Source organism: Erpetoichthys calabaricus, chromosome 2 (genome assembly GCF_900747795.2).
Source record: "Erpetoichthys calabaricus chromosome 2, fErpCal1.3, whole genome shotgun sequence".
NCBI classification, from domain to species: Eukaryota; Metazoa; Chordata; class Cladistia; order Polypteriformes; family Polypteridae; genus Erpetoichthys; species Erpetoichthys calabaricus.
Genome location: NC_041395.2, coordinates 178,353,154 through 178,369,717, shown reverse-complemented (window position 1 = coordinate 178,369,717; position 16,564 = coordinate 178,353,154). Strand labels below are relative to the sequence as shown.

At 37.9% G+C, this 16,564-nt stretch overlaps 1 protein-coding gene across 1 annotated transcript in view; it reads right to left on the bottom strand.

The window, feature by feature from the left end:
- The window catches only part of vps45 (vacuolar protein sorting 45 homolog), a 218,032-nt gene that overhangs the window by 169,909 nt on the left and 31,559 nt on the right, over positions 1 to 16,564 (bottom strand). The window contains exons 4-5 of the mRNA XM_051923650.1: positions 7,127 to 7,206; positions 6,270 to 6,338 (exon numbers count right to left, since the gene is read on the bottom strand). Coding sequence (XP_051779610.1) covers positions 6,270 to 6,338; positions 7,127 to 7,206 — 149 coding nt within the window. The remainder of the gene's footprint in view (positions 1 to 6,269; positions 6,339 to 7,126; positions 7,207 to 16,564) is intronic.

Here is a 16,564-nt window from a genome sequence, read left to right as displayed (position 1 = left end):
CATCTCTGTCTTGTCATGGAGCACAGTTTAAACTTTTGAAAAAGAGACAAATGTTTGTTTGCAGTGTCTGAATAACGTTCCTGTCTCTCTACAACCTCCTGTGTTTCTGCGCAAATCTGTGACCCAAGCATGACAATATAAAAATAACCATATAAACATATGGTTTCTACTTCGCGGATTTTCTTATTTCGCGGGTGGCTCTGGAACGCAACCCCCGCGATGGAGGAGGGATTACTGTACTAGTTATAATGAAATGTTAACATTTCAACCAAGGCATGAGATAGGACATTATCATTTGATATTTTTGATATGTCCTGCGCCCCATTCATATAAACCCTGTAGTGTCAGAATGTGTCCTGACGTTGCTGCTTGGAAACAGGCTTTTGCTGCTTCCCTTTAAATGGTGCATCCAACACCATCATACAAATTTTTGCCATGGGATGTGGCAAAAAAATGCCACTCCACTTTAAATCTAAAATCATTTCAGTGGCACACAAGATTAGCAAAGTTTTTAAAATTTTTGAACTGCGGGGGAGCTCCATCAAAGAAGTAAATAATTTTGGTTAGATGTGGTGCTGTCTGTTATTGGCAGCTCAAGACATCCTGCTGGAATATGTGCAGTTATTGTGTCATGTTCCAGACAAGTCACTAACAACACACATGCTCTCATGCTGTACTTCTCCTTGTTTCTTGAAATAAACAATGAAAGGATTAAGTGTAGCTTGAGAATTCTCCTAGTAAAGTCCCTGAGCAGCACCTTGTACCACAAAGCTGTAATGCTCAGCTAAATCAAGGATTATTATGGCTTAGTTTGATTTCAGCTGTTCTTTCAAGTTTGTCAAGAATGCAGCTTGATGCTTATAGATGAAATGATGAGCTGTCAATTTGTCCATCTTTTTTACTATTGAGTCAAGAAAATCCACCAGTGTACTAGTACATGTTTGTATAGTGTTGCAATCAGTTAAAATCCACCATTTGTAAACACCATCGTAATCTTCATTGGATTCATCCAATCCACATAAGGTCTCCAGGTATAGCTTGAGCATATCAACCCCAGGACAGTCTGGACATTTGTGTACCATACACTGTTTTGAGGTGACTGAACAAACAAGTTTTGCCATCGGCTTGTGGTATGTGACTCTTTGGTCTCCTGCTGGCAAAGCAACAAGCATCAGCTTTAGATTTTTGTGAATTTGGCAGACACAACCTGAGTGTATTCTTCGACCTCCCACAGAGATCTAGTCGAAGCATGCCAAACTTTGAAAGTCCTATCTTGGAAATCGTGCTTTGTAATTTTGAAAGAACTCATTAAGATTCATAAGGATCAATCTTTTTTGCTTGTGCTCACACTTTCCTGATTCACGGGAATTCACAGACTTTTAGTCCTTTGCTCTTGGAAGTAATCTACTAAACTCATCACTCTCATAGAAAGTCATGACTCTCTGTTCAATTTCTGGTGACAAACATTTCCATCTTTGCCTCAGGATGTGCAAGGATGCCATGCTTTCTTTTTAATATTCATGCTTCCTTTTCTTTGTACTGGATGACATTAAAGGTTTCCGATGTTTTTTCCACAGTCTAGCTGTCAGGTACAAAGGTCAGAAGTTGGATTTGTATTTGTCTTGGGGAAACATTCATCTTTTCTTTCAGGTGGTTAATCAGAATGTCCATATCCTTGCATTTGGAGCATGAGGGAAACATTTTTTGGTCTAATGTGGATGATGGAATACCAGAAGCAGAGGCAATCTTCTTAACAATGACCTTATTGACTTCCCTTGATTTTTGTTTGGCACACTGTGACATATTAGGTTTACTAACTTGAGAAGGTCTTACTGGATATACTCTAAGCTCTGTCAGACTTGTGTTCAGCGTTGACACTTCTGAGGGTTGGATAAAGTCCATATTATTGTCCACTTCTCCATTATATCACTATCCAGTTGCTCAGTGGTTGACTTGAGCTTTGAAAATCAATTGTAGCATATTTTTGACCTTGAATAAGGCATGTTGAAATGCAGCTAAGTTGGTTAAATTTGTCAGCATCTTCCTTTGTGAGGTTTTTGATCACTGCTTTAAATTGCAGTCCTAGAAGTTCAATACATTTCTTTTGCAGGAATTCATATTTGTCAAGGTACAACTATTGATGATGAGCACATATTTTTGCAGCTGAATTTTGTGATCTGAGAATTACAAGTTCTTTATCAGTCTCTGAAAGACCATTCCACCTTAGTAGGTTGTGCTTCCTTCAAAAGAAACGTGTCAATATATTTTTAATATATCAATCTAATGTTCCATCATTGTCCAAAAATGAAGTGAAAAGAGGATTCCTAACCTGGTGTAATGAGACAGATTGCAATCACTTTCAGACAAACCAAACATTCAGCTTGGGAGATTTGTGACCATATTAAAACAGCTAAGGTTCAGAACACCAACTATTCAGTGCAACCACAGGTTCCACCATCATGGAAATTTAAAAGGATAGTCCCACCCATATTCAGGAATCATCATCTGATATCATCAGAGAGTAACAGGTGGCAGTAAAAAAATAAACCATATAATGATTTATTCTTTCAATCAAAACTTACTGATTGAAACCTCAATGATTACAGTCACTGACACATAGCACATTCAGCCTATGATTAGGATGGAAAATAAACATGAAAGATTTGCATAAGAAAAGTAAGGTTTGTGAGAGAAGGAACAGTGTGGAATAAATGAAAAATATTTTTAAAAGTACCTGCACATTCCCACATGCCGTTAGGGTGCTCTGAAAATGTAATCCAAAATGATTTTTTGGATTTGAGAGGTCTGCTGTTCAAACCCTGATACAGTTACTTTTCTGTTTATTGCTTTTTCAGAAAGCCTATATAGTTATCTGAATAAGGAAAAAAAGCAAAAGTCTGTGTTGGTTACAAATACGTGTCTCTGAGGCCTAAACATAGCTAAGTCAAAAATCCACATTAAATTTTGGTCAATTTCCAGGGACTGCTTTTACCATGCAGAGTCATCTGGACCAAATGTTTTTACTTCATCACATACTATACCAATTAATGTACTAGTGTGCTATGTATGAGCATGCTCAAACTGGTTTAGTTGTTGAGCTATGGACTTGTGAAATTTGATGATAAAATATGGCCAGATAAAATCAACACCCAAGTTCCCATTCACTCTTAATTCAGATATCCAGTTGTTCCTTGCAAAGACTTTCTCCCTAAAGGAAATGGAAAATAACTCAAAATTCGGATTTTACTTTTATTACAACACTTTAAAATGCATGGCTTTAAAGAGCCAACATGCCATATATGTTTTATGTGGCCTCCAGTTTGAGACATAATGCCTAAAACAATGAAGGATGATTAAAACATTTAAGCCACCTTTATTAACAACTTGTAGATGATTGTCGCGAAATTGCTTCAAACCGCTTCTGGCCTGAATGCAGCTAAATTGGCATATGTATCCCACCAATGCCAGTTGATGCGTATTCAATACGCAATTCAATTCAATTCAAGGATCGTATTGGAAGCACTGGTCACGCCATCTAGCAGTCGTGGTGGAAATTACATCCGCCTGATGGACGCAAAGTGTTGGTGTGGCCGCGCACATGGATTTTGGCTACTAATTTCAAGAAATTGTCCAAATTTGAGGTAAGTTGTGGTAAGATAAAAAATACGTACCAGCTTAATGTTTGCTTGTGTGCTATTTTCAAATTAACAATCTCCACTTAATTTCAACAAAGTGTAATTGCAGACCACAGTACCTATGAGGTCAGTCATTGTAATGCCCCAACATCACGAAACGCCCTTAACGTCAGTCACGTAACACCCATCACATTAGACTAGGATGGGCATTAGGGTCCTGTTACACTATGGTTAAGATTAGGGTAGTGGGAGGGTTATCTCAGTCAAAGGGCATTTTGTGACTGACGTTGTGGACATTACCTGATCTATGTCATAGGTATTACAAGCTGCAGCTAGACTCTTCTCCTTAATGTAGCATCTGCTTGACAGCAAAAACACAAATCATTTTTTTTATAAAATTGTAAATAAATTTAGGCAATAAGAGGTTAAAAGTTTGTCGAATCTGTAAAGAATAAATGAGTAGACAGATCGTGCAGACCTGACTCAATACTGGTATGATCTGTAAGCCACATGATTGTCGTTTTTGTGGTAGAGTCCACAGGTGATGACAGGCATTTTTTGTAATTGCCATGATATTAACAATAAACTGCCACTGCTCATTGGACACCTCCAAAATAATAAAACAAGCCCAACTTCAAATTGTCTGGGTCTTGCCTGTTCTTTTAATTCACCCACTGTTCTCAACCAGTTGAGGTCTTAACGGACAGCAAGGCATAAGAGCAGCCATGAAACACAGCTTAAAACCTTTATGAGCCACACATGCAGACACCTTACATCGCTACATTTTGATTTATTTGTTTTTACTTTTTTTCACTGGCAGTGCCTCTGAAAATCACAAAGTGCTTATGACAATGTTGTGTGAGTCTTGCAGTACTCAGCTGGTGTCCCTGCGCTGCAAATGTATTCTGAAGTGTATTTAAATACAGTTGTCCAAGTACCGCTAGGAATTTTTTTTTTAGCTGCTTGCGCTTGTTCTTGCTATTCAGCTATTACTACAATATTAAAGGATAAAAATAAAATATGTATAAACGTAAAAGTTTAATGCCCAGAATCATTAACCAAAGTTCAAATATATTTGAATATTTACTAATTTAATTGGAATGTTCAAATCTTATTTTTCAACTCATTTGACAGCCCTAGTGTTTGGAAGATTGCCAGTTTGTTTCTTACAGGTTTAGCAGGTTGAAGGTGAACTCCTCCAATACAGAGCAGCACAGTAAAGTGTAATGCATCATTGGTTGATACGGTTATTCTTAGGAACAAGGTGCGTCAGACTTTAATGTTATATTCAGGAACAATGTGAAGGTGTATTAGCTTCCATGTGTCTAGGTTATTGCCAGAGATCAAGGTATACCAGATTTTAGTGTCTGTGTTATATCTGGACATACCTGTGTGGATTGCTCATGCCAAAACAAGTGAATCCCTATGTGGAGTACTAAAGAGTGATAGGCTGTGCAGGCATCACTCAAAATCAATGTTTGAATAGACAGGATCTGTGTGCTTTAAGCTTGGAATGCAGAGTAGGCCAATCCATAATGAACTGCTGTGTGAAACATATTAAAGTAATGGACTGGAATGGGCAACAGTTCTTCATGAACCTGAGATGGATAAATAGGTTATAAAATGAATGGATAGATAAAACAAATACATACAAAATTTTGTAGAAACCTGTGCCAGCTCTACTGGTTAGTGAGAAGAACTGGGGCTGCTAACTGGAGCAGACTATGTTTTTCCAACTGTATTATTAACATATTGAAGAAAGCAAAAAAGAAAGATTTTATATTTGCCAGTGATTTCAATTTATAGAGAAAAATAAATTTTGTAATCAGTACATATAAAAAGGGTTTTGAAATTGGATAATGAAAACCTGTTAATATCAGATTGCAGGTAATTTCCTTTGTGTTATATATTTTGTTTTCTAAGTAACTAGGGGGCTTCACTCGCCAACCCCTGCTCTTGGGTAACCCGAAATAGATTTGAAAGAGATTATTTATCTCCGTCAGCTGTGGTCTTTCGTTTTGAACCCGTGCCTGCTTTGCTTCCGCAGTTTCAGATGTGCTGTATTGTGTTTGAATTTGGTGTAAAGCGTTCAGCGGTTTGTACAACCCCAAGCAACACATTATTTCTAACTTCACTCCGCAGTAGTGCCACTCACAATATGGCGGTGACGCCTGCACCTTTCGTACTATCTTTGTGGACCTGTGGGGCCTCCGTAGCCTCTCACGTTTGACTCTGGGTTGCAGAGCAGAATCCTCTTTTTTGTGTGGTTGTGTCGTTAGTGGTAGCTATGGGCGAGTTGTTGCTTCATTTCTCATTCACGTTAGTTGAGCTCTTTCGTTCTTGGGCCGTGACTCCTTCGTTCGCGGTGGATACGACTTCGCTTGCGGTTTATGAGACTCGCGCCTGCACAGTACGTCTCATGGTCACATCGCCGTGTCCCTGCGTCCATATCCGGTTTATTCTTGGTAAGTAATATGGATCCTTCGAAAAAACATTTACAGTATAGGAGCCATAATCTGAATATATACTACCCCATTAAATCACAAGTTTCCACATAATGTACAGCAAAGAATTAAATAAAAGAAAGGCACAGTATAATACAAACTTTACTACTATAATAATAAAGTCACTTACTCGAGCACATCCCACAAGATTAAGAGAGAACAAATGTGGATTGACAGCAATGAAATCTCCATAAAACTCCTAAAACCAAAACAAAATACAGAAAAATTATTTTCTTGCATTCTAACTTTATTAATTGAATTAGATTCATGTATGTAGAAAACAGTTTCAATGGGCCCAGAAGTGTTAAATATAACTAACTAGGCAAGTTTACTTTGATAGATTGCAATATTTTGAAGGACTAAAAATCTCTGTCTAAGGTTCACACAGGTTATTTTATTTCACAAATTGTTTCCGATAATGAAGCATGAAAATGTATAGAAACTTTGGATTCTAAGCACAAATGACAAAAATGAGTGGATTACTTCAGGTGGGGAAGGCACTGTGGCATATTATTTAGCACTGCCACCACACAAAGTCACATTCCAGGTTAGAAAGCAACAACAGTCACTGGCATGATATAAATGTCAGAATAGGTGCATAGATGAGGGTTGGGATGGACCAATGCCAGTCCAGGGCTTTTTTGTTGCCAGATTTGATAAAGTTATGTTATTTTACTTCCGGTGACAGGTGTAAGACTCAAAAATTAATGACCACCATGATAATTAGTCAAAAAGAAATACTGTACCTTCACAACAAACAAACCAGCCCATATTAGACTGGCAAAACATTTTTTTGTTTTTATGTCCTGATTTGCCAAGGTAGGGATTAGTTAATAATCACCAGCCAACTACACAACTTGACCAAGGTTAAGTGAATGCCACCAAATTTACAATCTAGAAAGCAAAGCAATATAATAGTATCATAAAACAATGATTGCTGGGAAGGAAACAACCAGACAATTACAAATTCAAACCTTCATATCTCACCTGCACCTCAGCCACCACTTCTTGCTCATCTGCTTCTGCCAGGGACTTCACATCACTCTTGCTGATGACATTACTGAAGACTGAAATGATTAAAGTAAACATTTATGTATATATTTCTCAAATTAATCAGAATGTCTTGATAGCAAATCCTAAGCTTAATGAAAACTGATCCACATAGAACAGAACACCGTGAATAAATATCAATAACAATAACAATTTAACCATTCATTTACTTTCTACAGTATTATGAAACCACCTTAGCATGGATACTATGACATTACAAGGCATACTTGCATCTATACCTGGATGGAAGAGTCAGTTCAGAGATGTCAATCAGATTACATGGTGTTTTGGTATGGGAGAAAAGACAAATGGAATACATGGCTCACATGTAAACTCCACTAAGACAACATCCCAGCTAATACAGAATTGGAGCCAGAGCACAGTAAGGGGCAATTCCACCTATTATTCAAAATATAGCATCAACTGGTGTAGCTGGCCATCTGCTCATCTTGTTAATTTATATTTTTATTTCATTTTTTTAATGTTAGTTTATCCCAGTAGCTACCGTCCTATGATAGTGTTTCTTAACATCTTTTCTTGTATGCTCTCTTCTCAATTTTCTTCTTCTGATGGGACTTTATTTGAACCTCTACCCTTGTTCTATTTATCTTCTGACTTCTTTATCTAGACACCAGTGTTAACTGAGCTGAGTGCCCCTTAGAGATGCAGACACTTCCGACACCATTGCGGAAGGCATGCTGGCTTCGCTGTTAAACAATGCTGATTCAATTTTTCACCGCCGGGCTTGGATTCTCAATGCCTGAGAGTCATCTTTGACCCATTCTCTCCTGTACAGGATGCTAACACTGCCCCTTGGGCACTGAGTACTGGATTTCATTTCACCATCTCAAATTGGAATCGCTCTTTTCCTGTGTGTTCTAGGGTAGTAAATGCTGATAACCTTTGCTCACTCACCCAAGCCTGTCCAGCAGCCAGCTTTCTATGTCTATAAAGGCTGCTCTCCTGAACATGAGATCAGTGTCTAATACAACTCTTATCCTGCAAGACTTTATCGCCTCAATGAACCTGGAATTCTTATTCATCACAGAGAACTTGATTGCTAATGGTGACTCTTTATGTTTTACTGACTTGGTACCATCAGATTATTCTCTTTTGAACTTTCCATGGCTGTCTTGTCTGGGGGTGGAGGGCATTGCCACTGTTTTTAAAAGTATATTGTTTTGTTGGAGCCTTACAAAGGGTCAGTTTAGTAGCTTTGAACTGCAACTTTTCAAAGTGTGTAGCTCTTCCTCTTTGCTGTGTGCTGTGGTTTAAAGGGCTCCTGTAATTAATGATACAGTCTCCGATCTCCTGGTTGATGTAACGCTCTGCTGTGATAAAGTACTTATTATTGGTGATGTTAACATACATGTTTGTTGTCAATCTAAACCTTTGGTTAATGACTTTTTATCATTATTGGACACATTTAATTTCATCCAGCATATTAATGCTCCTACTCATTTTCTCAGTCACAACCTTGATCTTGTTCTTACACATGATATTTCAGTTAACACTACCATTTCATGTGTGTTCCATGTCTACAACAATCTATGTAAACACATTGTTAAAAAAGAAACGTTTGTCATGTTTTAGTAATAATTGACAAAATGTAGACAAGCATATAATTTGTGAAGCCAGAAGTCCAAATATCAAATAAACACTTTCACAAAAGGTACAAGTATAACAACACAAGTGCACTTTTATTCAAGAATATAACTGCAGAAAAAGAACCCGTATTAGGGTGTGACATTGACCCATCTTTAACACGACTGCTTTGGTGGTGTAACAAGAAGAACTGCTTACTGGTAATTAAAAGGTCAAGAGTTCGATCCCACACAACATTTTGAGAAGTGAACTGCTCTTATTCTTACTATTTTAGAATAAAAACATACATTTGATTAGAGTCTGTAACAGCCGGTATAACACTGCAGTTTTTCTGCAGTTATATTCTTGAAAAAAAGCGCACTTGTTTTGTTATACTTGTACCTTTTGTGAAAGTGTTTATTTGATATTTGGACTTCTGGCTTCACACATTATACGCTTCAGGTCTACATTTTGTCAATTATTACTAAAACTTGACAAACGTTTCTTTTTTAACAATGTGTTTACATAGATTGCTGTAGACACGGAACACACATGAAATGCATGTGTTCCAAATAGCGATATAGTATTTATAAAAGGTGTCATTTTGCTTGACTTCTCACTCTACACAACTCTAAGCAACTGACACGCAGGTAAACAGACTTGAGCTGAGAAAACCTTATGCGGCATTGGAGGGATGTGATAACTGGCTGCTTGCTGCTTATTGACACATTTAAAAGACAAAAGACGCTGACAGAGGGGTGCGAAGGGATTTAAGGTGGGACGGATTTACGAGTTTTTTCGTAGGCTTTGGTAATTCTAATGTTAATAATACTGATATATGTGATGATCCCTTTACTTATGTCGCTCTAAAAATGGATCTGAAAATTACTGTTGATGTTACTACTACAAGCTATGCCCCATGCTATTCTCGCTTTTTAAAATTTTCTATTATATCTGATTTTAAAATCATATTCTCCAGTCTTGATATACAAGGCCAGTATGATGGTGTTGACTATTCTATCTTATCTTTAAATTCATCATGTAAAACAATTTTAGACTCAAATGCTCCCCTCAAGATGCACTAAAAAAAGGGAAGATCAGCTCCTTGGCACCTGTAGAATTGCTGAAGAGTGTTGGAAAAAAGATAGGTTGGTTGTATCTAAGCAGATTTTTATGACTTCTCTGTTCAATTTCTAGGATACAGTTATATACATATACATGATTACTTTGCCGATTTGGTATCCTCTCATTCTAATAAACCTAGGGTCTTATTTAATGCAATTAATGCAGCTATTTATCCCCATTTAGAGACGGGATTAAATAGTACTGTTCTTCCAGGTAAGCAGTTTCTGTCATTCTTTGTCAGCAAAATTGATACTGCTCTGACATTGTACTTGTTATGTACTTCTTGTTGTTAATCATGGCATTGTCTTGCAATCTTTTGATGTTATTTCACTTTCACAGTTAAAAAGTACTTATTGACACACAAACTTTTCTTTCAGTCCTCTTGATGTTATTCCACAACATCTCTAAGTTGAAGCTTTGATGTTCTGGGTCCATTCTTGTTAGTTATTATCAATGTTTCTGTTACTGAGGGGGTTGTGCCCTCAATTTTGTGGTGAGACCTTGTCTAAAAAAGGCAGATTTAGATCCTGGAGTGTTCGCTAATTTTTACCCGATTCTTAATTGCCATTTCTAGCAAAAATATTAGAAAAAATTATTTATAATCAATTGGTTGATCATCTTAATTCCAATAATTCATTTTAGATCTACCAATCTGGCTTTTGGCATATTCATAGTGTTGAGACAGCCCTACTGAAAGTATTTAATAACATCTCTCTTATTACTGACTCAGGTGGGGCAGCAGTCCTTGTCCTCCTAGACCTTTCTGTAGCTTTTGTGTCCCAAAGTTAATTATTTTCTATAATATTTTTAAAAACGTCTTGCCAGCACTGGTGCTTTACATTGGAATTAACTGGGCACGATGCCTTAAACTCACCAAACATGTCCATTTTTCAAGAAAAGACCATTACCAAGTGCTGATCTGCATCTTGCTAGTTTACAATGTGTGAAATCACATATTCGTGTCATTTTTGGAAGAAAAACAAAAAAACAACTAATATATGAGATTCCGCAATTTTAAAAGAAAACCAGCTGTGCACACTACCTTAAGACTTATGAGCTTCCAAAATTGCCTTTCTTTCTCCTGGTTAGTGGTTTACCCTTGAGAGAGATAAAATTACAGAAAAAATTCCATGCCAAAAGGTTTTGTTTTGATTTACTTTCAAGTGGGTATCATGCAGGCTGTGCATGCACACCGAACCACCAAGCACAATCATTCTTGATCAGTTTATTAAACAACCAAAGCAGGTCCCACTTGCTGACACTAATCATTGACAACAGCCTGAAAATGAGCAAGGAACAGGAGAAAAACAAAGGAAATTTGGTCCAAAAAAGAAATGCAAAGTCAGTTGTATGTTATTATTTCAGCTACAGAATGGATGATGTTGACGAAAAAGAAGTACTTTGTAAACGGTGCCTTTTAAATGTTGCCACAACACGAGGAAACACAACTAATTTGTTTGATCATTTAAACCAGCACCACAAAGACAGCTCTAAATGCATTCAAACACAAAAAAAAACAATTTTGGAGGTCTTTGCCAGTGTTATACAATACATAAAAACAAACAAACTGTTCCAAACAGCAGAGAGAAATCACTGAGTGGTACAAAAGACAAAGTACCAACTAACACAGTTACCAAAGAGGGTTTTAAAAACACAATCCAGACGATTGACAAGCGTTATGTAATACCATCATGGCAACTATTTTTCTGTAATTTACCATCCCACAGCAGTATGAGAAATGAAAGGCACCCTATCTCCCACCACATTCCCTCATATCAAAATGCCAAACATGATAGGGCTCCAGAACATGATGATCAGTGTGACACTAAAGCAGCCGATGGCTTAAACTTGAGGTTTGTCTGTGGACAAGAAGCTGCAGCATCTAATTCCACAATGGCAAAATACAGATGTTCTGGAATCTGTCAGCAAGTCACTGGGCCAACCCGTGGATTTTACTGATGCGCCTTCAGACACTACATTAGTGTCTCCTATGTGAAGACAGTTCTTCACCTCTTCAACACTGTTAATGCAAGAGGAAGGCACAGACCTGACCAAGACATGATGTGGGGCTATAATTCATGAAAAATATAAAGACCAGGGTTCTCAGGAGAAGCTAAATATGCCATCTTGTTTGGACCCCTATTTCAAAATGGACTTCATCAGTGCAAATAACAAGCACCACCTCAAGGCCAGAGTAACATCAGAGGTGATGGAATGCCAGGAGACATCAAGTTGTAGCACTGAAGAGGAGCCCAAAGTTGCTGACACGTCACAGGCAAAGAAAGCCCAGAGGTCCATGGGAAGTAACTTTAAACAGAGATGAACTGCTGCAAAGGGCGATTCTTCTCTGACTGTCCAGCCAAATTTATCACTGTCATCCGAACCAGGCACAGACAACAATAACAGATTATTTTCATCGCATGTGAACTAACACTGAGTAAACAACGACATTGCTTAATTGAAAATTAGCAGCTGTAGACCTGCAAGGCTGTATGTATATTACATGTACTGTAATCTAATTTGACTACATTAGACAATTAAACTATATTTGAAGCTGGTTAGTAACAATACGTTGTGTTTATTCCTTAGCTCTCGACACTGCAGTTAGGCACGTCCTTCATAAAAATAGGCGACCACAGTGACGCAATACATGCATAAAGTGCATACCCAGCATGAAGCACATGGCACACAGTCTATTATAAGCTAACTCCGCTTATTTGCAATCTCCACTTACCTGCAATTGGGCCTTCAGCCCGCAAACATTGCAGCTAAACAGAGTGCACTGTATTCAAGTCAGGGAACTGTGACGGCCACTCCAGAACATTGTACTTCTCCCATTGTATGAATGCCTTTATAGATTTCGAACTGTTTTGGGTCATTGTCTTGTTGGAATATCCAACCCCTGTGTAACTTCAACTTTGTGACTGATGCTTGAACGTTATCCTGAAGAATTTCTTGATATTGGGTTGAATTCATCCGACCTTTGACTTTAACAAGGGCCCCAGTCCTTCAACTAGCCACACAGCCCCACAGCCCCACAGCATGATGGAACCTCCACCAAAAGTGACAGTAGGTAGCAGGTGTTTTTCTTGGAATGTGGTGTTGTTCTTCAGCCATGCAAAGCACTTTTTGTTATGACTCAATAACTCAATTTTTGTCTCATCGGTCCAAAGCACTTTGTTCCAAAATTAATCTGGCTTGTCTAAATGAGCATTTTCATACAACAAGCGACTCTGTTTATGGCGTGAGCACAGAAAGGGCTTCTTTCTCATCACCCTGCCATACAGATGTTCTTTGTTCAAGTAGAACGGTGTACAGGTACACCATCTGCAGCAAGATGTTCTTGCAGGTCTTTGGAGGTGATCTGTGGGTTGTCTATAACCATTCTCACAATCCTGCGCATATGCCCCTCCTGTATTTTTCTTGGCCTGCCAGACCTGGGTTTAACAGCAACTGAGCCTGTGGCCTTCATTTTCCCCGATTACATTCCTTACTGTTGAAACTGACAGTTTAAACCTCTGAGATAGCTGTTTGTAGCCTTCCCCTAAACCAGTGTTTCCCAGCCTCAGTCCTGGGGGCACACTGTGGCTATAGGTTTTTGTTCCAACCAGCTTCTGTTTTTAATTGGACTCCTGGGCTAATTAAGTGATGTGTTATTTCCCAAGTTCTGTGTTTTGGGAACAATATAAAAATTAGAAAAGTAAGTTTGGTAAAAAATATTATATATATATTAAAAATGTACCAAGCAGTTATAATGGAATAATGTATTTTTTCCTTTTAGCAATATTTTCATCTTGATTTTCATTGTACTTTTCTAGGTGTTCTAAATGTTTAATTAATCCATTATTTACTAATTAGTGGGTCTGATGCTAAAGTAGTTGCAGCCTTTGATTATTTAGTGTTGTTTGCCAGCGTGTCTGCTTGGCTTATTTTTAATTGTCACTAATAAGACACAACGAAGGGGAGAAACTGCACAAAGAAAGGGCAAAATATAATGAAATCAACAAAAGAGAGTTAAGCATTTAAATCCATAGAAAAAGCAGAAATATTTCTAAATGTCTTATAAATGTAAAAATCATGCTGCTGTGCTTCTCTGAATATAGAATAAAAGAAACATAATACCTGCTAATTAAATGAGATCAGTGTTATCGGGTGTGTCACTGATTAGGAATCTGGTTGGAACAAAAACCTATAGCCACAGTGTGCCCCCAGGACCAAGGTTGGGAAACACTGCCCTAAACCATGATACTGAACAATCTTTGTTTTCAGATCTTTTGAGAGATGCTTCAGAGGAGAATCAAAGGGAAGCACAACTTGCAACTGACCACCTTAAATACCTTTTCTCATGATTGGACACACCTGTCTATGAAGTTCAAGGCTTAACAAGCTAATCCAACCAATTTGGTGTTGCAAGTAATCAGTACTGAGCAGTTACATGATTCCAAATCAGCAAAATTACAAGGGGACCGAAATTTTTGCACAGCCAGTTTTTCACATTTGATTTAATTTCATACAACTAAATACTGCTTCACTAAGAATCTTTGTTCAGAAAACAACCCACTACACAGATGTTCCTAGGAAATGAAAGACATACCACTGTTATCTTTTTGTTGAAAGTAGAGTAAATTATTATGCAGGCTGAGAGGGGAACTCCCAAACTTTTTCATATGACTGTATATCTCCATGCTAGTGTTTAGATCTGGCAGTACCATGATGACACTTTAGTACATGAGCAATGGTACCGAGAATGCAGTCAGACGACTTCTTTTTGGGCACATACACAGTCAGTTGAGCTGCTTCAGTGGGGGGACAGGATAGCAGGCTGCTTGCTGCTTGTGCTGATCGACACATTTGCAAAACAAAAGACCCTGATAGACAGGTGTGAAGGAATTTAAGGTGGCTCAGGATTACGATTTTATCGTAGGCTATAGGGATTCTAGTGTTAAACAAAACCATTCACAACCCTTTAAGGTCTGACTTTTTCCTGCCTACTGTTCTGTTTTGGATCTTAAGTTATACTAAGGTTTTTAAAAACTTCTCTAGCACCCTAAATGTATCATTCTGTTCCTGATCACTTTCACTCTTGACTTGGAGAGGCCCGTATGATGTTTTATACTAGAAGTGTTAATGCTAGAAAGGTATGAATACTTGTGTCAATGTGATGCTTCCGTTTTTTGTTTTTTTTTAATACATTTAGTAAAAATTTCTAAAACCATCACTTCATCAATCCAGGAAACTGATTATAGCTTGATGTGGGTTAAAATGAATTTAAACAATCTGTGAACAAGACAGCACCATAACAAAATATGAAAAAAGTGAAGTGATCTGAATTTCTTCTGAATCTATTGTATATCATAAATATTATACTTTGATGGTGATCACCAAAAGGTTAATTTTACTAAGACCTTTTCTGAACCCGATTGTAATGATATTGACAATTTCTCAAACTCCATTACCTGGTTTAATTTTATGCATAAAAAAAAATAAATCTGATGAAAATTAATAGTGATGAATGAAATAAAAAAAAATATACTGATATATTTTTGAGAAATTTCATAACCACATTTTACTACATAGTCAAATGCTAAATGCAGAGAGATGTGCATATGCAGTATATATTGTTGATTTTTAATTTTTTTTCCCCCCACCAGAAGTGTATGTAAGATTATTTGAAACTATTAAAAGACATTGGGAGTGGTGTCCCCTAGATTTTCTTGTATCTATACTAATAAAAGGCAAAGGACTGACTGACTGACTGACTGACTGACTGACTGACTGACTGACTGACTGACTCACTCACTCACTCACTCACTCACCAACTTCCCGTGTAGGTAGAAGGCTGAAATTTGGCAGGCTCATTCCTTACAGCTTACTTACAAAAGTTAGGCAGGTTTTATTTCGAAATTCTACGCGTAATGGTCATAACTGGAACCTCTTTTTTGTCCATATACTGTAATGGAAGGCAGCAAGATGGCCGTAGGAGACGGAGTTGCGTGTCGCGTCATCACGCCTCCCACGTAATCACGTGAACTGACTGTGAAGGCAGTACGTAGAAAACAAGGAAGAGCGTGAAAGAGCGCTGAAGAAAACATTCATTACACAATTGAGGAGGCAGCGAAAGAATAAGAAGCGAGAGAGCGGCTCACGTGAAGTGAATGAACAGAGCCCGAGTGATCACTTGGATGAATCAAACCTGTTCAAAAAAAAAAAAAAAAAGCGGAGCGCCTTATATGAGCAGGCAGTCAGCTAAAGAAGGGAATTAATAAATAACTATAATCGTAATAAACAAACAAAAAATAGCGGAGAATCCGCGGATTACATAAAGGAAATGGATACCTGAACAGAAAAGTAAGTCTCAAATAGTCACACTAAGTACCATAGTTCACTTGCGGTATCGATGTATTTATGCAAATCCAACAGAGTGGCTGTGGGCTCAGAGCATGAGGGCGGGGTCTTCATCATTCACTCGCCAGCCTCTGTTCCAGTTACTCCACGTCTCGCCACGTGTTGCAGTGCACCTTGCCTCTGCTTAGCTAGCGATACCTGTGTGTTCAACAGACATTATCATCTACAGATTGTTAAGGAGTAACGTTTAACGTTTCTGAGAGAGAGAGATCAGAGCTACGTGTGTTTTAGAGGGTAGCTGCTGATTGCCACAGATATCAC